This window comes from Zingiber officinale, chromosome 6B, assembly GCF_018446385.1.
Source record: "Zingiber officinale cultivar Zhangliang chromosome 6B, Zo_v1.1, whole genome shotgun sequence".
NCBI lineage: Eukaryota > Viridiplantae > Streptophyta > Magnoliopsida > Zingiberales > Zingiberaceae > Zingiber > Zingiber officinale.
In genome coordinates, this window is record NC_055996.1 from 129,039,232 (window position 1) to 129,062,007 (window position 22,776).

General features: G+C 38.2%; 3 protein-coding genes across 3 annotated transcripts; 2 read left to right on the forward strand and 1 right to left on the reverse strand.

Annotated features, from left to right (window-relative positions):
- Positions 1-25: 25 nt before the first annotated feature.
- On the reverse strand, positions 26-3,636 carry LOC121989490 (endoglucanase 7-like). The gene is made up of 6 exons (XM_042543574.1): positions 2,900-3,636; positions 2,604-2,816; positions 2,314-2,514; positions 1,941-2,195; positions 630-1,067; positions 26-482 (listed from the first exon to the last, which is right to left on the reverse strand). Exons 1-6 carry the CDS (start codon positions 3,104-3,106, stop codon positions 249-251), a joined length of 1,548 nt encoding a protein of 515 aa, XP_042399508.1. The 5' UTR covers positions 3,107-3,636; the 3' UTR covers positions 26-248.
- Positions 3,637-8,469: 4,833 nt separating this feature from the next.
- Positions 8,470-15,230, forward strand: LOC121989492 (pyrophosphate--fructose 6-phosphate 1-phosphotransferase subunit beta-like). Its single transcript, XM_042543576.1, has 17 exons — positions 8,470-8,770; positions 8,877-9,038; positions 9,153-9,274; positions 9,666-9,719; positions 9,853-9,959; positions 10,057-10,162; positions 10,605-10,668; positions 11,006-11,094; positions 11,626-11,757; positions 11,888-12,058; positions 12,167-12,282; positions 12,654-12,765; positions 13,327-13,411; positions 14,377-14,421; positions 14,506-14,574; positions 14,669-14,803; positions 14,893-15,230. Exons 1-16 carry the CDS (start codon positions 8,584-8,586, stop codon positions 14,743-14,745), a joined length of 1,698 nt encoding a protein of 565 aa, XP_042399510.1. The 5' UTR covers positions 8,470-8,583; the 3' UTR covers positions 14,746-14,803; positions 14,893-15,230.
- A 1,126-nt stretch (positions 15,231-16,356) lies between these two features.
- On the forward strand, positions 16,357-20,234 carry LOC121989491 (formin-like protein 16). Its single transcript, XM_042543575.1, has 2 exons — positions 16,357-17,855; positions 18,722-20,234. Exons 1-2 carry the CDS (start codon positions 16,681-16,683, stop codon positions 20,025-20,027), a joined length of 2,481 nt encoding a protein of 826 aa, XP_042399509.1. The 5' UTR covers positions 16,357-16,680; the 3' UTR covers positions 20,028-20,234.
- Positions 20,235-22,776: the final 2,542 nt, after the last annotated feature.

The window sequence follows — 22,776 nt, forward strand, 5'->3', positions numbered from 1 at the left end:
ATAGAAATAGGAGCGAATGCTCAATTCTTCATTATTATGTATATATCTATTGTATTTTTCTCTTCTTTCTTCTAGTATAGGACTCACAATTCGACAAGCTTAAGCCTATACATCGATACAAAAAATGATCAATGTTGTATAATAACTCCATTTCTACATGCTGCGTGCCTTGATGACTCGTCCATAGAAGGAATTAACCTTCATCTTATAAAGATTTCAAATCGATCAACTTTCTCGATCTCTCCCTCTTATTCCACTTGGATTTCTGACATTTTTTGAGAATCCAGTGACAATGTCATCGATTGGTGGTGTAGCTTAGCGAATAATCCTACTAATGGTGCAGTGTTGTATGTGCATGCCTCCGTCTGCATATAGTTCTCTCGGTCATCCCTAAACCAATCTCGATCATCTGGACCGCCAACGATAGCACCGGTCAACACATTCGGATTTGCCCCTCGTCGCCCGTACCAATCATAGTACCCCTATACTCATAGTCGACAATGTTAAACACAATTCAACTAAATTTGAAATACATCCCTAACCTAACATATAAGGGGTACATGAACTAATCTGAATATTATTTATTATTATCTTGTTTTTTTATGTTTAAAGAGTTTATTTTTGTCTACCTGTGTACACCCAATGAAGTCCTTGCTCCTCTTCAATGCCACAATGGAGGCCCCACGGTGGTGGACCCGCACCGGGTATTTGGGCCCAAAGCCCACTAAATAGCTGATCCGCATCGGATTCGAGCCCAGAATGTACTCGGCCTGCGACCTAGCCAGGTCCATAACCTCGTCCGGCCCAGCGTCGCCGCCCGGGCAGCGGAGTCGGCCGCCCGCCGCCTCCAGCTGAGCGGAGTAGACGGCAAGGAGGAAGGCGGCGCCGGTGACGTACTGCATGTTGTTCCAACGGCGCACGTAGAGCATTCCGCCGGGGGAGCGCCGCACGTTGCCCGCGCCGGCGTTCCGGCCGAGGCAAGCGCACACGTAGTGCTCCGCCTTCGACCTGTACAGCTGCAGCTCCGCCGTCTGAGCCTTGGTTAGGTTTTTCTCATCGCGCAACAGCTGCCGCATCTCAAATTAAAAGATAAAAAGATTTCTTTAGCAACGGATTCAACAAAAGACAAAAAGAAAATTATAATTCAAGCGTTCGAATTTCAATAGATTAATTCCGAAGATAAATAATTTTTTTATTCATTTATTAAATATATATTTGGACAATAATAAGAATAATAATAAAAAAAAACATCCATCATGAAACTCTATTAAAAAAACCCACCAATACTGGTAAAATTATAGGGTCCATAACTCTTATAATTTAGACTTATCATTTCATAACATTTCCGTTATCGTAACTACTACCATCCAAACTTTTTTTGTTTATATTTTATGAATTTATTCTTTTCATACAATTGATGGATAATTTATAATTTAATGTGTATTATAAGAATAATAATGTCATTAATTGTGCCATTCTCATTCTCATAGGGACTGGTGAGCAGTGATTTAAAACAACATAAGAGTGCTTTAATTTTTTTTGTCCTCTAAAGTATACTTGACTGTATAAAATTGTACTTTCAATAAGGAAAAAAAAATTTGTCTCCTCCGTGATTAAATTATGAATAGGTAAGTAGGTGTTTTTAATTAGTATGTTGACGTGGACAGCTGACGATTCATGTTCCACGTGGTAGAGAGTTGAGCTGTCAAACTTATTATCAAAAATATTGTTTGGATTGTGGGTTTGGAAATGACATTTTGGGAATGATTACCAAACACATATAATTTGATGGGTTTCATTTCCATTCATATTCTCATTCCATCCTACTATTAAACTCATACCCATAGTCATCCCCATCGTTTAACCAAACGAAATTTTAATCACTTTTCAAGAAGAAAGTATTAAGTAATTGTAAGTAATTTAACCAAAAATGAACGGACCTTGGACGCCAGGATTTGGACGCCGGCGAACTTGACGTCCCAGCTGAACTCCGTCACCGCCCACCCTGTGCCCCCTAACGCGCCGCCGTTCTCCACCACGTACTGCAGGTACTCCGCCCGCGCCGTCGCCCTGTGCAGCCACAGCGCCGCCCAAAGCAGCTCGTCCTCGTAGCCGCTCCACGACGGGTAGTAGCTCCTCGCCTCCCTGATGCTGCCGTCGTACTTGCCCCGGTGCGTGTCCGCGAACTCAAACAGCTGGGCAAATGATTCCGTATTTGAGGTCGATTTCCGGAAACGATCGGCGAGTCCGAAACAGAGGAAAGGCAGAGTTTAGCTGCTCATTCGATGGTTAATTAATCGATCGGGTGATCACCTGTCGAGCATGATGGAGGAGGAGGCGGGCGTACTTGGGATTGGACTTCCGGAACACGACGGAGGCGGCGGCCATGGCAGCCGCCGTCTCGCCGGCGACGTCCGACCCGGGATTGTCCTTGTCAATTTTGTACGCTTGCCGCGACGTCGTCATGTCCTCCGGCCGCTGCCAGCAGTAGTGATCGGTGTCGCCGTCGCCCACCTGAGACATTTTTAAACAAAATTAATCCCTCGACGAAAATTCAATCCTTCATCAAACCGATCAAAGATTGAAGGAGCAAGACGACGAGCCTCGGCCCAGAGGACGAAGGGGTGGGTGTGAGCCTTGATGAAGTAATCGGTGCCCCACTTGATGGCCTCCAGAGCACGCCAGTACTCGCCGGCGGCGGCGATTTCCTCTCCGTACTCGATCACGCTCCACGACAGCATTGTGACGGTGAAGGCCATGGGAAGGCCGAACTTGACGTGGTCGCCGGCGTCGTAGTATCCCCCAACCAAATCCACCTGCGCGCATATACAATGATACACAAGGATCCAGCACTACTACTCGATCAATCACTTAAAAAATCTCTACAAAAACCACGCACTCCCTGTTGAAGGCCGTCGGTGAGGCCGGAGTGACCGCGCCAGGCGACGTGCTGAGTGTAGGGAAGCCGGCCGGAGCGCTGCGCCTCGAAGTAAAGCAGAGACTTGGACAGAGCATCCTTGTAATCGAATTCCTTCGCGCCAGAACCAACACTAACTACGGCGGAGAGAACCACCAAAACGACGGCCATAAAGCTCTCCACTTCCATTAATTGCTTCTGCTACGATAATGCATGAAACTCTGAGTCAATCACACTTCCTCCTCCTCCTCCTCCTCCTCCTCCTCCTCCTCCTTAATTTGTGGGAATGATTTGTACATGTAGGTCAATGTTTAGCTGCTACATGATGGACAGGGTTCTACCTAATCCAAGCACGGCTTCAGGGGAGGAAGAAGAGAGGAGTTTGGATCAATACAATACAATACAACACACAATGCAATACAATAAATATTATGTACATGGGATGAACTAAAAATGTGGAGAGGTATTTAATTAGGAGACGTGGATTGCAAGGGGGGCTGGAGGAGGGGAGGTACATGGAAGGTGCGTCCACTGCCAGGCGGCACTATCCATGGGCTTTGGCTCCGCCGGAGTCGATGCCTTCAACGAACTTGTCGGCGCACACTCTCTTGGTTTGGGCATTTTGTCGAATACAAATGGGTCCATAGAGCATGTCCATTGTACTCTTGGAATTAAAGAACAACGGTGTTGTGGTGTTTAATTTTGGTAATTGATTTTCAAAATACAGCGTTGTATTGATTTTAGAATTTGTATTGTTGATATAATAGCGGTGTTATGTTTGAAATCCAGTATTATTGCAGTGTTGTTATTGAATACACACCATAATAATAATAATGGATAAGAGAGGTAAAATCTTGGCACGCCTGAGTATGTCTTTTTTTCATACTTTGATCATTTGTATTAATAATTAATAATTATGTATGATTTATCTTCTCTATTGGTCTATGGTCTATGGTCTATGGACGAGTTAGAGGAAGTGATGCCACACAAGAGAGGGTAAAATGAGAAATAAATATGCTCTTTATATATTTTCATAATTTTAAATATTAATATGCTGCACAATGGTGGACAATAGCATATGTGGATGATAGACATGGCCAAAACTCTTTTTTATTATTATTATTATTATTATTTTTCTCTTTCATCTGCATGTAACGCTTTTTTATTTCCTACATACAAATCTCTATCTTGTATACTGATTTTTAAAAATCAGTTCCAATGTGTTGAGTTTTAAACATCAACAGCAACAGAAGATCAATTATACATACCAATACTATGTTGGTGTTGGTGTTGGTTATAATATTGTGCTTATTTGCACCATCTACTGGTATTAATTTGCACCACATGGTATTGGTTTACGTAAATCAGCACCAACAGTAGTGTTAGTTTGTGTAAACGCGTGCCAATGTGCTAGTATTAGTTTTTAAAGATCAGCTTTACCTTGATACCGATTTGTAAAAATCAGCACCATCTTATATGCAGGAGAAAGACTTACATATAAGAGAAAGGAGAAGTTGCAGGCAGATGAGAGAGAAAAAAAATAAATCAATTTTGACCGTGTCAGATCATCCATGTTAGATGTCGTCCACTGTTATACAAGGTATGTTGTGCAGGATATCATTATTATTGTTATATATATAAAAATGTTGTCGGACTCTCCGACTCCCCATGCATGACTTTGTCTATGATTTCATCTGTGATTGACTCATATTTTTGGGCACTCAGATCATTTTTGAATATTTCGCTCCGCACACTCAGTCGAGCATAAAAATCAAACAAAAAAATATGCACAATATATAAATATAATATTAGTATAGGCTGTGTAGTTGTAGTAAAAATAAAATTACGTTTAACTCGGGTGTCTCTTATCGTCTATTCCTAAATTATATGAATAGAGATAATTACAAAATCAATTTAGAGTTAATCGTCAGATGGTTAAGAATGAGAGGAGAGTATAGATTGTGTCGTTGAATCATGTCAAGTAATTTAAATTAGTGTTCTTCACGGAATTATTATGAAGTACTTGAATTTTAAATTTAAAATGGTCAATTTATTAATTAGTTGAAAGGGGAAATCAGCAAGATCTTTAAAATTTTGAAACTCTTGATTTATATGGATTAAAAATGCCACGAGTGGAGATCATGACGTCCTAACATGGAATAAAAAATTCCACCAAATTATGGAATAAAATCCCACAAGACAAATGGTGGACTAGAATCAAAAAATAATTTTAAAAAAATGTTAAAAAGAAGAATCTTTTTTATTTCTTCTTATTTTTTTTTATAAAAAGATAAATTTAAGCATTCTATCATCAAAATGGAATGTTAAAGCTAATTAACAGCTATAGAATATATTAAAAAAATATTGATTTATACTCATTTAAGGAGATAATTGGAGAGAATATTCTCTTACCATCTCTCCATTAAGGCCTTAGTGCAGAGGCCGAATGTTTTAGATTGAGCTTAATTTAATTTATTTAGATGTTATCAAATTTTTAATTGTCTAAGGTGTGCAAGGCTTAGAAATGAATTAGGAAACATGAGAAAGCAATAAAACTTCATTGTTAATAAGAACTTACTTGATATGGAACTAACCCTATTGTGACACTGTGTTTAGGTAAACAATATTAAAGCGACAAACAATGACTATACCCGCTCATAGTTAATCAACACTTCTCCGCAAGGATAAATCAATGTGCGATAATAATTTGTGACACTAATCTAGCTATGACTTGTTTCGGTCATCATAATTTGGGTAATCTATTGAATGATTAAAGAGAATAACCTCCAACCCTATTTGGAGTGGATCCAACTTGGCTTCCTTCGACCATATTCAGCCAAAGGCGGCTCACCAAACAAATTAATGGAATGAATGTTGAGCATGATACCTATTCAATTAAATTCTCTAAACCATATCAATTAACATATAGATCTCTAAAAAATATCACTAAATAATTAAATTGTATAATATGAAAGTTAATACTTTGTTATTATTATATATATAAATACATAAATGATATTTTGAAAAAAAAATAAAAAATAAAAAATAAAATTCTTCCTCAGGTAATCTTAAATTTTACACTATAATTATATTTGAATATCTCATGATGCACCTTCGCAATATTTATTGAATGAAGTAGTACAATTCAAATTGAATTGTGACACTATTAATTTCCTCTCTAATTATAACACATGACAAATTAAGTCACTAGTCAACTAATTAACATGGAATTGATTGAGACAAACTTCTATAAAATTAATGAACTAAGTGTTAAAACACTAGTCGAGGTGCATGCGCAATTAATTAGTTTTATAATCGGTACATTAGCTGTTAAAAACCAGCACAAGATGATCGAAATTATCAAATTAAAATTCTCATTAATTTAATGGGAAAACCCATATTTAACAATTAAATTAAGAGAAGTGGTTGGGTTTTCTTTAATCTCAGGAGACAAAATTAAGAGCTGTGTTGGTAAGCTACCAAGTTAGATCACACATAAAACACACCTCAACAAATATCAGTTTCCAGCAGACTGATTTTGTCATATTTTACTATCTTGCTAAACTTGTTTTTTTTTTTTTTTATCTTCCAAAATTAATTAATTATTGTTCTAATTAATTAGAGCCCCTTGATACCAAAACTAAACTTGAGAAGATTGCATACAGTTCTATTCGAATTCCCAAGAAGCCAAACTGAATATTTAGGACATCTTTAATAGTGCTTTTTTTTTAAAAAAAAAAAATATCATATCAAAAATCTAAAAATATATTACTCTTTTCTCTATCCAAAAATCTTCATATAACCTTTTTCTTCGTTTCATAAACTTTTTAAAAAATCTTGCGGTGGAGAAAGTTTTGTGAAGAGAAGAAAGGCAAAAGGCATGTATGATTATTGATTAATTATTGAGTGTTGAAGTCAAGAGCTTTAATTTCTTTTTCCTAAAGTAGGTAGAGGAGATTAGCTGTCGGGTGTATTTGATATGAGAAAGGATTGCAAAAAGGAAGGGAAAAAGAAAAACAAAAAACAAAAAGGGATAACAACAGGGACATTCAAATTTTAAAATTATTTATAATTTTTAACATAAAAAATATTTATTATATTTCTTTTTTTTTTTAAAGTATTCGGCTAAATGTGTAAATTGTACCCAACCAAATCACAGTATTTGTACATACAATTCGGTTCATTTGATTCAAAATTAATTTTGTATAGATTTTGTTTGATTAATGGATTTATTTAAAAATAAATAAATTAATTAATTCGATTTCGATTTTTAATCTCATCCTTAACGTTGGATAGGCAAAGCCTTCCTTTCAATCATTTAGGTATAAATTTACTTGGCTGAAAAATCAGGGTGGCCCAACCCAATTTCAACAATAATATTTGAGACCCAAGGAAATGGGTTGAGGGAGGCTTGTCGTTAAATTAATTATATATGTAACTTAATGTGTCGATAGTAAAGCGGATCTAATTTTTAATTTCCGTTTTAATTTATATATATATATATATATATATATATATATATATATATATATATATATATATATATATATTCAGATGGTTATCAATAATCTACTAAATCATGTTTATTAATAAAACCTTTATTAATATATTAAATAAATAAAATAACTTTCAAAATGGATAAAGTACTATTAAATTTAATAAAATGTATAAATTTTAAACAATCAAACGAGTTTAATTTGAAAGATCAATAACACCTAAATTAAATTTAAGTTAAAAAATCAAAACAATATTATTTCAAGATTCATTTTAAATTCTATTGGGCTAAGGGCTTAGTGACTTTACTACAAATCTCCTCTCATTTGGGCTTGTTTACAATTCCACCTGGGCTCATTTACAATCCTACGTAATCATAATTGCAGTTTTCAGGATGCAACCACAAAATAAATTTTAATATTTTTTTGATTTTAAAATTACAATATGATTTATTTGTTTCAGGCCTTTTCATTCAATATTCAATTGAACTGTGTGGTAGGCTAATGGTCACTTTTGCTTTAATTCGTGGGAGAGCATTTTAAAATATTATTTTTAAAAAATTATGTTCATCTTAAGACATTTAAATGGGAAAGATTTTATTTTATAGGAGATTGTTCTCCCATCAATTCGGCTCCTATTTTCATATGATAATCAATTCGGTTATCCTGAAGACTAATTTCATTTCTTTAATACTCACCATCTAAGTATAGATTTTAATTAAAAAAAATGAAATCAAATGAGAGAAAAAAAGTAATTTTCAAAATTTTAAATCAGCGATTGCTCTACGTGTAATGCACGAGCGAAAGCGGTTGCTCGAAGTAAGTAAGAAAGAGAAGGGTGACGAATCGCATTCGCCTTTCCAGATAAGATAGTGACTAATTTAATTTTCAAAATTAATAGTTTTAAAAATTGGGTGGAAGAAATAAGTTGTCTTTCAAAATGGATAAAAAGAAGAAAAAAAATGCGTGGATCAATTTATTTTTAAAAAATAGTAAAAAAGTTTATTCTTTATCTTTTAATTTTTTTAATTCTTTTTATTTAAACCCACCGGTTTCGAGTCGACTCGAGATCTTTTGCTCGTGCGACCTGCGGTGCGAATTCGAAATATCCCAAGACGCTCGCTTCTTCTGCTCGGCTCGGAAGGCCAAAGCCGTCGGCCGGAGCCATCGCCCATGGCGACTGCGAGCTCCCTCCCGCCCAACGGCGCCGCCGTCAAGGGACCCTACCCCGGTCGCCTCACTTCCGTGTACAGCGACGTGCAGACCAGCCGACTCAACCATTCCCTCCCTCTCCCCTCCATCCTCAAGGCCCCTTTCGAGCTCTGCGATGGCCCTCGTAGCTCTGCCGCCGGAAACCCAGGTCATTCTCTTTGAGCCATCTTATCTCACTTGGATTTTTATCGGTTCTGTTTTTAGCTTATGTCACTCGCGTCTTTGATGTTGTCTTTGTTGCTTGTATCTGATAGACGAGATTGCGAAGCTATTTCCTAATTTATTTGGTCAGCCGTCGGCAAAGCTAGTGCCGGCTGGCTCGGGTCCTTCAGATTTGCCCGGGAGTCTGAAGATTGGGGTTGTGCTGTCCGGCGGCCAGGCTCCAGGTGGACACAATGTGATATCTGGGATATTCGGTATGACTATCAGATCTAGAACTCATTCTCCTCCTCCTCCTACTCCTCCTCCTCCTCCTTTGTTTCCTCGTATCCAAATAATCTGTTACTATGTTTTTTCTCCCCTTCTGTTAGATTACTTACAGGATAGGACGAAAGGTAGCATCCTGTATGGATTTAGGGGGGGACCGGCAGGTATTATGAAGCGCAAGTACGTGGAGCTGACTCATGATTTTGTCTATCCTTACAGAAACCAGGTATCTATTCTTCCATCACTATTTAGTAAAAGATACTGAAAAATTGTCCGGGATTCCTGTGGTTATTGTACTAGTTTTTCCATGACGGAGGTATACTGGATTTGGTGGATCAAATTCTAAAAGTAGTTCCCAGATGATAGAGTTAAAATTTACTTATGATTAGTTTCATAATAGTATGTAAGTGACGTGGTTGGTGGTCTTTTAACGGGATCCTGTCAAGAAATGACCGTTAATTGCATTTTTTCAGCTAAGCGAGAAATTTGAATTGAGGCTACCTGCCTCCTTATACTTCTACACGTTGAAGTTATGCGTTAAATTTAAATAATCAACGATTACATTCGCAAATTCATGGAGAAGTCTATGGTCATATCTTGTGGTTTCTCCTGAATAGGGTGGATTTGACATGATCTGCAGTGGAAGGGACAAGATTGAAACTCCAGAGCAGGCATTTTCTCTCATCCTTTTCTAGTTTATCTAAAATCAGTACTTTTCTTAATTATGTCTGCTCACTACAAAAAACTTTGTTTTTCTCATATTGTCTTTTATTCTGACATACCATTCATCTCCGTGTTCATCAGTTCAAGCAAGCTGAAGATACTGTGACAGAACTTGATTTGGATGGACTTGTTGTTATTGGTGGTGATGACTCCAATACTAATGCATGCCTGCTTGCTGAAAATTTTAGGTTGAACTTTGAGACAATTCATTAAACCAATATTGTACTCATTTTGATGTTGATGATTACTGATCATATTATATTCTTGAACTTCACATTTGATTAGGCAAAAGAAAATGAAAACTCAGCTGATTGGATGCCCCAAAACAATTGATGGAGATCTCAAATGCAAGGAAGTTCCTACAAGTTTTGGATTTGATACTGCATGCAAGGTTTGTTCCTCACTTGTGTGTTGGTTGTTTGCTATAGTTGGCATCTAATGGTCACAAAGGCTGAGTGATAAAACATGAAAAATTATTCATATAACCTATGAGTATGCAGTTTTAAATATTTGGATCGTATAAAACAGTTGACTTGCTAAAAAATCTTATGTAGAAAAACTTTGACAAATTTATGACTTTAGACCTTTATGATTCATATGATTGCAAGAGGTCCAGTGGGTATGTGCTTCTCAATGTGTATCCCTTTACAATGTTTATTAGTTGTGATATATATAACCTGTGCCTTCAAAGTTGGGAAATACTTTCAGATGAAAACTTTCATCAGTTAATCCGTTTTCTCAGGTTCTGTTTGTATTCTATATATAAAATGCTAATTTTCAGTACTGCATGATTTTTATTGAATGTTTTCCCTGAGATCATTCTTGCTTTGCAGATCTACTCTGAAATGATTGGAAATGTAATGATAGATGCGCGTTCAACTGGCAAATATTACCATTGTAAGTTCAAAGCTGCTACTCTGAAACAGATACTTCAGGATTTGGCATAAAGTTCTTGGTTGTGTATCATAGGAGCTTGCTCTATTGCTTCAATTGTTTAATAGATTGGTTAGTTGCTAAAGAATAGTTTTCCAACACTACCTAAGACCACTTAACAGATGTGGTTAAATTTCCTTCTTGTGCAAACCTAGGCCCTTCATGTGGATGAATTTCTTCCCCAAAACAGTCACATCAGTTGCCTAAATCTCCGGCAATTTAAATAGCTATTATGAATACACTGTGTCTATTTATTTACGTTATATATTCTTTTTCTCATGTTATGGCTCTGCTTCTACAGTTGTGAGGTTGATGGGTCGTGCTGCTTCTCATATAACATTGGAATGTGCTTTGCAAACACATCCTAACATTGCCATCATTGGTGAAGAGGTAATTGTCTTGTTAAGTTAAATGCTTTGTTGAAGGATCTATTTGATAATCACGAATGCATCTTTCTGAGTGTTCATTGTCTTGCTACAAGCCACTATCTGGTTCATGAACTTGTTTGTTATTTAATGATGTTGTTCTCCATGATCGAAGATGTTTGCATTTAGGTTGAGAAAACTGGTTCTTGTATTGCTTCATTAGGATTTAAGTTGAAATTAAATGACAATTATTTCTGTTGAATTAAATTAAACTTTCCTAAATCTATACATTTTTGTCTTTGAACATGGGAATGAATATCTGTGTGACGTTCATTACGTATACTTTCACTGACTATTCATTTGAACTGTGTGTGGGTTGAGAAACTTGAGCAAAATGTAGGCTTGATCAATGGAAAAGGCATCGGTAAGAGAAACTGAATTAAATGACATTGTTGTAATTACTGTCACACTACTTTTGATGCAAGGTGTATTTTTCTTCATCACAATATCAATTATTCATTATTTCTTCTGGCTTCACTATCCTTTTTGTTTACAGGTGGCTGCTAAGAAGCAAACACTTAAGAATGTTACAGATTACATTACTGACATTATCTGCAAGCGTGCAGAACTTGGCTACAATTATGGTGTCGTACTTATTCCTGAAGGACTGATTGACTTTATTCCTGAGGTTTGTGGCATTATTTTCTTATCTTACAATCATAATGTTTGGTACAAAAATCACTAAATAAGGAATTTGTTGGTTTCATTTTTGGTTCAAAAAATAACTGTTGAATCGATATTTTCTTTTGGTCTTTCAGGTCCAACAACTTATTGCTGAACTAAATGAAATCCTAGCTCATGATGTAGTTGATGCTGAGGGGTTGTGGAAAACCAAACTTCAACAACAATCAAAAGTTCTCTTTGAATTCCTGCCCCAGGCAATCCAAGATCAACTTTTGCTGGAAAGAGATCCACATGGAAATGTACAGGTGATGCTAATTATTTAATGATTATGCCATGGAGGTTCCCTTTCAACTGGTATATTTAAAATGGTTGGTTAGTCATTTTTTTTATGGTTTGTTTATATTCTTGCACAGGTTGCCAAAATTGAAACTGAAAAAATGCTCATCTCCATGGTTGAAACAGAGTTGCAGAATAGAAAATTGGAGGGTAAATATGCTGGAAATTTTAAAGGACAGTCCCACTTTTTTGGGTAAGAATAGCCATGTTACTTCAATTGGTCTACATTAGCTCTCTAGTGCATCTCTCTATATTTTTTTTTCCCTTTTTGATTAACTACTTTGGGTGAGGCTTGATTTCATGCTAAGGTTTCTCTAGACATCAACATAGAATTATTGGTGATCTTTGCATCTAGGAATACATCTGTTCTGTTATGGATTCAGATTTTGGATTTGGATCTTATTATGGTACACTCTCTGGCATGACCTGCCTTTTTGTTGTTTTTTAACCCTTATCGCATTCACACAATTTAAAGTTCTTAGCTGTATTTTGCCCAACTATACTAGAGTGTTTAGTTTTTTCCTTTATGCTATATAGTTTCAGTTTGGAATTTTACATTTGCAGATATGAAGGAAGATGTGGCTTGCCAACAAATTTTGATGCCAACTACTGCTATGCACTGGGGTATGCTGCAGGAGCTCTGCTACATTCAGGAAAGACAGGGCTCATTTCCTCGGTTTGTTATTTCATCACTTGCTGTTATGATTTATGTTGTATCACTAGTAACTTTTAATTACAGATTATGCATCAAAATTATTTGTACAAATCTTTCTGCATTTGCATGTGCATGCTGCATCAATTCTTGCATGGTGTGTGTGTCTGTTATTATTCATGGTATAGTTTCATGCCATCATTCCCAAACCACTGTTTTTTTTTTTTTGTAATTTTAGTTAACTTGCAAAAAGTGGTGAATCAATGATTTCTCTGTTGCTTTTTTAAAAATTCATTTGATATGCTCACTTATCAAATGATCTGTGATTGTTCATGTTGCTAGGAACGAGTATACTTTTATCACAATTGTCCTAGCACTGAGTGGTGTTGCAGAAGAAGATAACTATGCCAAATTTTGAACTATTCTTGCTTGACTAATAGTTGGTGTGATGCTTTCATTAGATTGAAAATAAGTAGCCTGTTCTATCTAGTTAAACAATGTCTTTGTTAAAGATTAAGAAGACATGGTATAAAAAGTTTTTGTAGGTTTTAGTAACTAATTCTTTTTTTGGCTCGACAATTCCAGGTTGGTAACTTAAGTGCTCCTGTTGATGAATGGACTGTTGGTGGAACTGCATTGACTTCATTGATGGATGTAGAGAGGAGACATGGTATGCCATCTTTGATTATTTTCTCGCCGTTCATACATAGCTGATACATTCATTGCTTGTTTTTTGTTTTGCACTCAATTATTATATCTGTTTGTGTTTTCTTTACTTGTTAGAGAAATCTAACTTGGTTAGGAGAAACTTCGCCGTGGCATAATTTGGACTTGCTTTATCTGTCCTCTATGGTCATTACTGTTTATATGGTTGTGAATGCTGCATTCAGTTTTTTTATTCCATCAGCATTTTAGGTATCCTCAAGATATGCTTCAACATGGTCCATCCACAATTCAATATACTCTCTTCTTTGCATGGAGAAGCCACAACGACTAGTTCTTCAGTAGTCAGAATTAAGTTATGACCTTAAAATTCTTGTCAAGCCTAGATTATTGCAATTATGTTCCCTTTCTGGATAAATAAGGAGAGCTTGGGCGAGGCGTCATTATCATAGCTGTCACACTTCCATTCTCCATATGTTTGTATGCTTTCTTTTTGCCCGGAGAAGTTAGAGCTACCAGTCCTTGAGTGGTCAGCCATTTTTAAGCTATGACTGGTTGCTTTGCTTTGTTTACAGTTCAAAAGATTAAAAAATCACCATTTGGTCTAATGGTAAGCAAGTTAGATTCAAATGATTTGCCATTAATGTGTGAGGAATGAACCTGTTTACGATGTAGGGCCAACTCTCACTCAATTTTATTTTTTTAAATGAAAAATTATTAAAATTATCAGCAATGGCTATTTGCCAATCCTCCAGTTCTTATGTCCATAACAAACATGGGAATAAGACAAGTGCTTTAGATAGATTAATACGCAGTATCTTTCAGTGTAAATAACAATTAGTCAAAGTTATAAAGCTACAATCTTCCATTTATATCTATTAGTTTCAATATGATAGCTGTATGGTTGCCGAGTTATGACTAAGACAAATGATACTTCCAGCTTATTTCTCATAAATTATTAATTGCCTCCAGGTAAATTCAAGCCAGTGATCAAGAAGGCTATGGTGGAACTGGATGGTAAATCTTTTTCTTGTTTTATAACATTTAATTAACATTGTTGTTACAGCTGTAGTTTCTGATCTTAAAATTATTATTATTCAGGTGGCCCATTTAGCAAGTTTGCATCAATGCGAGATGAGTGGGCTATCAAGAACAGATACATCAGCCCCGGTATGATCTCTCAAATTTATGACTATTCTGTTGTTTGAATTATTTTCTTCCAGCTAAATATCCATTTTCTTTTAAAAAAAAATTAACTTTGCAGGACCAGTTCAATTTATTGGTCCAGGATCAAACGATGTTAACCACACCCTGCTCTTGGAACTGGGAGCCTGGGCTTAATTGTCTGAAGCTGCCTTTGAAATTAATGTTAACCCCAAGAGTGGGGAACACAAACAAGGTATTTCTCATGCATTTCTCCTTGTCCTAGAAACAAAAGGTGAACACAATTTTTGTGCTTGAGATTTTCTTTGCCGACAAATGCAACAGGTGATAGCTACGTGAAACTTGAGATCTTTGAGAAAGCATTTCCATCGTACCCTCCAATTGTCGTTGACATATAGCTTGAGCAGAAGGCAATAACAGTTGACCTTTTCCTACCTAACATGGTCAGACTAATTGGGTCAAACAGTTTGTGTCAAATCATGCCATCTACTTCATTGCATGTTTTGCCAATTCAACCAGCCCTGTTCCTTCTGTAGATCTTGTGTTTTCTGTTTTTCCTTTTTTAATTTGCTTGATATTTAGTTATCGTTGTATCTTGTGTCTTTTTGAGATACCATTGTTGATCATTCTAGCTTTCTTGTGTCCAAAAATATTTTTTTTTATGCTGATTGTGACACCTTGTATGTTATTTTTCATAGCCCAAGATCATCTTGCAGATCACTCTGTGTCATAAAATTTTAAATCTAAATACTCCTAAACAGTTTATAATACCTACCCTCCATGTCAATTCTTTTATAGCATAAGTTGAATTAAATCTTGTGTTAAAATTACTAATCTATTTCATGTGTTACATTCTCAGTTGACCATGTCGAATTGTTTTTTTTTGTAAATGAAAATTGCAATGATGACCAAATCACAACTAGGTCAAATTAGCAATGGAGCAGTTACGGACAAAATTTAGTTGCCTTTTTGTTGGAAGATATATATTGAAAATATATAAATATACTACTGTGCTTTGGATATATAACTACAATGGTCATCTGCCTATAATCTTGATTATTTCATAATCTATGTCTGATATCACAATGCCATTATCCAAAATTGTTGAATTGGATATTTAAAAGCCTAAGGTAATAGACCCTGTCAAAAATGCTCATGTTTTATATAGATAGCCTGTTACCTCATGGCTTTAAATATTTGATTCAAAATTTATAATGTCATCTTAATTACTGTTGATAGTGTAATAAAACAGTTTGAATTCTGAAGAATTGTTATTTTATCAGATATAATTATGAAATAGTCAAGATTATAGCTGACGACTATTGCATTTATAATTGTTATGGAATGGAATAAAATGTATTTAAGATTTTACTGAATTTATTTGTTTGTCTTATACTAAAGTCAAGAATAAACGACTTTTTGTGTCCTTTTCGCCTGTCTCAGAAACAGGTCGCAGGTGTCACTGATAAAAGTATGCTTCACTCTTTAATTTTCTATGATTTTCAAATCTCATCCCTGGAGATTTCAATTCATACCACACATTTTTCTTTCTTTTTTTTCTTTTTCTTTTTATTCGTTTTCAAAGTTTTTTAATTTTACAGTTTACCCTAAAATTTTCTAATATTGACTCATGCTAAATAAATGTGTATAAAACACGGATGGATTTCTGCTACATAATCTATTGAGTATTTTTTTTAAAAAATATAGTTCATGATTAATTTAAATATCCTTTTCTCTATTTTTTTTAATATGAAAATTTTCTAAAAACAGAGCTCTGGTGTCGGTTATGAAAAGCTGGATAACAGAGCATGTTTTCATTCTCAACCTTGCCATGCCTTTCATTTTACCCGTTTGCCCTTAATTGTTCAAATATTCTCAATGCAGCCCTCCTTAATTCGTCGGCCAAGAAGTTTCCATTTCCCATGGCCCAACACAGACGCACCACTTGACATCCCTTGACGCCGTCATTTCATTCAAACCGCGTTGATGTCCCTGAACTACGTCCCCTTTTCCCACACCAAATCCGCTTAACAACCACCACCCTTTCTCACCCACCTCCTCACGGCTCACTCCTCCCTTCCTCTCTCTCTTTCTCTCTCTCTCTCTTCATCCATGGCCGCTAGACGTATCCCTTCTTCCCTCCTCCTCTTCCTCCTCTCCCTCATCTCTGCCGCGACCTCAGCCGCCCAGGCGCCGTCGACGAGGAACATCCAGGTGCAATTCCCCTCCTTCCCCGCCCCCGCCTTCCAAATCCCCCCTCCTCCGCCGCCGGCGCAGGCTCCGGCCCCGGCTTCGACTCCCCCGCTGCCACAATCCAGCACTTCCAGAGTGAGGGTCGCCGTCGCCATCACCGCCTCCAGCAGCATCGCCCTCTGCGCTCTTCTTTTTGCGGGCTTCTTCTTCCTCGCCCAGCGCCTCCAGGTCAGAGTCGGCGATGGCGCCCTCCCCGAGCGCTCAGATTCGGCACCTAAGGGTCAGACCGCGTCGGGCGGAATTGTTGACGAGAATGGGCTGGACGCCATCTACTGGCGCGAGTTCAACGAGAAGAGGTGCCCCTTCTGCCATAACGAGTTGGATGCCTCTGAAGTCCGGGAACAAGGCGATAGTGGCGGTGGCGGTGGCGGTGGGGATGCTGATGGATCGTCCCCGGAAAATCCGGGGAGGGTACAAGAAAGGCCGTTGCTTCCCGCCGGCAGCATCAGCTCATCGCAGTCGTTTTCTTCGGAGCAGAGCACGCCGTCTGTGTTCTCCTTTGCCGCCGTCCGAACCGCTGGGAGCGCGAAGCATATGGGTGTTTCCCGCCAGGAATCAGCCACTCGGTCAGCGGGAAGATCGAATTCGGAGTCTTCGTTATCATCGGCAGCGCTACCGCCTCCGTCTCTTCCTCCCCATCGACCGACGATGACATCAATCGCGGCCTCTGTGCCCCTGCCAGCTTCGGAATCAAACGCGCCTCCACCTCGACAACCACCGGCGACGACCAAATCGAGCGCGGCCCCTCCAGCACCTCCTCCCCCACCGGTCGCGAAATCAATTCCCGCGGGCCCACCTCCACCACCTCCTCCTCCAGGGAAAACCCCACCCGCAGCTCCATCACGCCCTCCATTGCCTCCGCCGGCCCCACCAACCGGCGGCGGCCGTACAGCCATCGGCCCCTCAGCGATGCCGCCGCAGTCGTCGGCCGCGGCGGCGGCGAAGAAGCTGAAACCGCTTCACTGGGACAAGATGAACCCGGACAACGCCCAACACTCCATGGTCTGGGACAAGATCACGGACGGTTCATTCAGGTAAACACTCGCTCAATGAATGATCAATCATCTGTTTGTCGAAATGCCCCACTCAGTTTCCAGTACATTTGTCATACGTACAACCTTGAACAGGAGACCTCACTTTAGGTACAACAAACCACCAACTTACGATTGATTTAGGAGAACAAATCTGGATCAGGAAAAATTTCATGTCTCAACAACCTACAATTACAAACTATGAATTGCTTTCAAAAAAAAAAAAAAAAAGTAAACCAACACGCAATGGAAATGATTTACTCTCTTTTAAATCGAAGAATTCAACTGATCGAACAGATCCATCTTTGCCTGTCTGTTTCTTGTTAATTCTCTACAAGTTTGAAGATTTCATATTGCTTAGCTGACATGGTTTTTGACCTAATCCTCTTAAGACCTGGTGTTAGCGCCAGCGGACAGGAGGCTGATATAACATTAAGAATGTCCTGCTTGTTGCATGATAATGATAATCTTTTCATTATTATTTGGATGTTGAGCTGGTTTAGTAGAATATTATAATCCATAAGATTGTGCAGGGACAAGTTGTGTTTCTTGCGTACTTAAATTACATGTACCAGTCTGGTGCATGTGTAGATTGAGAGAGTTGAAAACTTGAAGTGCATTCAATATTTATATGAACTGCTTGTGTGATTGGAGATTGCATTTTGTTTAGTCAAGACTTGCCGTTTTTCTAAAGTCGAATGGGAACCAAGTCAATTCCCTCGACTGAGTCGATGTGTTCATCTAAGTCAACGATTAAATTTCTAACTCTTCTCGTTAATGTTCGACTTAGAAAAAGTGTTTAATTTCTTTGTACCCGTAACAGCACTGTTACATTGATATATGTTTTTTTTTTTTTTACTCTGTTACAGATTCGATGAGGACATATTGGAAGTCCTGTTTGGCACGATGGCCACCAACCGGAAGTCCCCCGCCGGCGGTAAAGCTGGCGGTGCTTCCGGCAATTCCGGCCCCAGCACGCAGACAACCGTGATCTCCTTTCTGGACCCGCGCAGGTCGCAGAACATCGCTATCGTCCTCCGCTCACTGTCCCTGAGCCGCTCGGACATCCTCGACGCCCTCGTCGAGGGCCGCGGCCTCCCCGTTGAAGTCCTCGAGCGCCTCACCAAGGTAGCCCCTACCGAGGAGGAGGCGGCGTTGATCCGTAGCTACGACGGCAACCCCGGCAAGCTCACTGAAGCGGATTCCTTCCTCTTCCACATCCTCCGCGCTGTCCCCTCCCCGTTCGCCCGCTTCAACGCCATGCTCTTCCGGGCCAACTACGAGCACGAGGTGGCGCAGCTGCGGCAGTCGCTCCAGACGATGGAGGCGGCGTGCAAGGAAATGAAGACCCGCGGCCTTTTGCTCAAGCTACTGGAAGCGGTCCTCAAAGCCGGCAACCTCATGAACGCCGGCACGGCCCGTGGCAACGCCCAGGCCTTCAACCTCTCCGCCCTCTGCAAGCTCTCCGACGTGAAGAGCGCCGACGGGAGCACGACGCTGCTGCAGTTCGTGGTGGAGGAGGTCGTCCGGTCGGAGGGCAAGCGGCTTGTTGTCAAACGCAACCATAGCTTCGGCCCGACGACCCTGGACCGCACCACGAGCCACAGCGGCGCCTCCGGAACGAGGGAGGAAAGGGAGAAGGAGTACATCAAGCTGGGCTTGCCCATCGTCGGGGGGATCAGCGACGAGTTCTCCAGCGTCAAGAAGGCGGCCAGCATCGACCCCGACGCCCTCGCAGGTACCTGCTCCTCTCTAACCGCCCGCCTGGCTGAGATTCAGCAGTTCCTGGGCACGTGCGGCAACGACGGGTTCACGAGGGAGATGCGGGAGTTCGCGGCGGCGGCGGCGGAGGATCTGCGGGCGGCGAGAGCAGAGCAGGGGCGGGTGATGGAGCTGGTGAGGGGCGTCACGGACTACTACCAGCCGGGATCCTCCAGGGCGAAGGGAAGCCACCCGATGCTGCTGTTCGTCATCGTGAGAGACTTCTTGAACATGGTCGACAAGACCTGCGTCGACATCGCCCGCAACCTGCAGACGAAGAAGAAGCCGCAGCAGGCGGAAGCGTCGGGGAGTCAAAGGAAACCAGTGGCGCGGTTTCCCTGCTTGCCGCCGAACTTCTTGTCGGAAAATCCCAAGTCGGAATCGAGCAGCGACGACGATGAGGCCGGATCGTGACAGGGGATCGAGACAACGATCACAAGGACAAAGGCCTGTTAAGCATTCGATTATTGGCAGCATTGATTCTTTTTTTAGAGAAATTTTTAAATTCGTCTCGAATGTTGTTCATGCAAATTAATGCCGTGATTAAAATATAAATTTTGTACATTTGTACATCAATTCCCAATATGATTAAAACGAACTTGTGATGGATTGTCCTCAGAATTTATTTGTGGTTTTTGATTTATTTGATACGCGGGATGAGTCGGTCACGTAAAAAAAATCATTTTTTTTTTTGGAAAATTTGTATGCAACGTCTAATGAGTAATAAAATTTTGCATCCAATCCTATTAATAAAATTTTTTATTTTTACTCTAATCAAATATAATGGATACTAATTTATTTAGTTATCTTAAATATTTTTAGTTATAAAAAATTAAAAAATAAATATAATTCTTCTTAAATTCAACATATTAAATTAATTTAGTATATTTTCTATCAAATTTAACAGGACTATTTTTCCATCTCAATTGAATGAAATTATATTCATTTTTAGATTTTTTATATTAAAAAAATATGAGGGGCAATTTTGATAGAAAATATACTTTATTCTAATTTAAAGTGTTGAATTTAAGAGTTATTATACCCATTTTTTGATTTTTTGTACCTAAAAAATCTGAAGGACAATTAGAAAATATATACCTAAAAAGCCATACTCAATTTAATAGAAAATATATACGATTCTAATTTAAAGTGTTAAATTTAACAGAAATTATACCTATTTTTGGGCATTTTGTAACTAAAAAATAAAATATGAAGAACAATTTTGATAGAAAATATACTTGATTCTAATTTAAAATGCTGAATTTAAAAGAAATTATACTCATTTTTTAACTTTTTGTACTTAAAAAAAATCTGAGGGACAATTAGATAATGATATTTGTAGTAAGGAGTTAAAGTAAATAAAATTTTATATACATTAAATGGAAATAAAATTTTTTAGAAATGAAGATTACATGCAAAGTTAATTTTGTGATTAGATATTTTTCTTTAATTTACTTTTTTTATATACAATTTACCAACAATAAATAATAAAAATAATAAAATTCTATATAAAAAACTTATTAAAGCAAATGGACACTTGGCAAAAATTAAAAGGACGCCTTTATCTTTTAGATTTTTTCCAATGTGCATTTTAATAACTTTTTTATCAAAAAATATTTTATTCCACTGTATAATTATTCCACTGTGCTTCAATTTTCATTTAGATATTCACAATTACGATGCATTTTATAGAAATCTTTTCCTAAATAAGATTTGTAATTAAGAGATACTGTACTTTTAGGTCATCCATCATGAGTACTTTTCGATTTACCGACCGGTAGAAAACTTTTGTGGAGTCGAATTGGTCACCCCAGATTAGGGGTGACAATTTTCCCCATGGGTTCGGGGCCCCGTGGGAAAAACCCGAAACGGGGATAGGTTTGGGGAGTTAATTTGGGTATGGGTTCGAGTTCGGGTTTAGGGATTTTTAAAATCCTCGAAATTAAATCGGGGTGGGTATGAGTATGCTATCCCATCTCCGAACCCGCCCCGATTTTAATAATAATAATAATAATAATAATATAAGTGAGATAAAAATAAAATCCCTAATTCCTAAACAGTAAACCTACACCATTCACCCATTTTACATTTCGACGCCGCCATCCCTTCGTCGCGTCAATCTCCGTCGACGCCGCTCCCTTCATTGTGTCGATCTCCGCCGACGTCGCTCCCTTCGACATGGCAATGCCTTCAGCCTCCCTAGTCTCCCGTCATCGTTGATCACTCCCTACCTCCCGTCCAAGTTTGATCTTTGCTCTAGTTTCCCATCGACGTCGTCAACCTACACATCCTCCGATCCTTGTATATTATCAACACTTGCTCCAGTCGTCAGTGAGGTGAGTCATATTTCAAGTTTTTGTCATCAACACTTGTTAGCCAAAGTCGTTAGAATCATTGTTCTCACCTCGATGCACATGTTCTTTCAGATGGAAAGGAGAATCTAGCAAGATTTTCCTTCTTTCCATCTTGATCAAGGGTGAAATAAGACCTCATTGCTGAATGTTTCACAAATTAAGCAGTTAATGGCTTTGCTTTGTTAGAGGAATCACTATTGCTAATTAAATAATCAATCCATGTTGCTTTGGCATAAAAACATGATGTTAATGGTTATGCTAAACTTTATTTATTTAAAATTTTAGTAGCTCAACCACTTTCACAGCTAGGAACGCAAACAAGCGTGGCAACGGTAGTGAATTAATGATGTCTTTTTTTCTCTTTTACTTGTCTGATAAAAGAAGACAATTAATTAAGGATATATACTCTATGATAGATTAAGATTGTGCTGCTTTTATAATGATTAAGGATATTAATCAATTAAGAAGACTTTTCTTTAAAAGTATGTTCCTAAAAAAATCTCATCTATAACATTACTTTGTTTTATTAATGTAGGGATTATGTGAATGAGTAGAATATGATTTTTTGATATTATGATATATCCTTTCAGATGGAAATTAATGATAACGAGGTTGAGGGTACTATGCAAACAACTCCAACTGTGGGAAGTGAAGTTCATGCAGCGACTGAATCACATTCGCAAAATGAGAGTGTTCCAATCGAGGCAAACGAAATAACTCTAAATAACACTTTAGATATTGAAATTTCGGGTACAGATGGTGAAAAGAAAAGAAAATTTAGATCTATTGCATGAGATCATTTCAAGAAA

Coding starts and splice junctions, on each gene's coding strand:
- LOC121989492 (XM_042543576.1), top strand. CDS start 8,584: ATGGCGACTGCGAGCTCCCTCCCGCCCAACGGCGCCGCCGTCAAGGGA. Junction 9,039..9,152: donor TGTGATATCTGGGATATTCG/GTATGACTATCA, acceptor CCCTTCTGTTAG/ATTACTTACAGGATAGGACG. Junction 13,412..14,376: donor GGATGTAGAGAGGAGACATG/GTATGCCATCTT, acceptor AATTGCCTCCAG/GTAAATTCAAGCCAGTGATC.
- LOC121989491 (XM_042543575.1), top strand. CDS start 16,681: ATGGCCGCTAGACGTATCCCTTCTTCCCTCCTCCTCTTCCTCCTCTCC. Junction 17,856..18,721: donor ATCACGGACGGTTCATTCAG/GTAAACACTCGC, acceptor ACTCTGTTACAG/ATTCGATGAGGACATATTGG.
- LOC121989490 (XM_042543574.1), bottom strand. CDS start 3,106: ATGGAAGTGGAGAGCTTTATGGCCGTCGTTTTGGTGGTTCTCTCCGCC. Junction 2,515..2,603: donor CCTTCGTCCTCTGGGCCGAG/GCTCGTCGTCTT, acceptor AAAATGTCTCAG/GTGGGCGACGGCGACACCGA. Junction 483..629: donor ACTTCATTGGGTGTACACAG/GTAGACAAAAAT, acceptor CTATGAGTATAG/GGGTACTATGATTGGTACGG.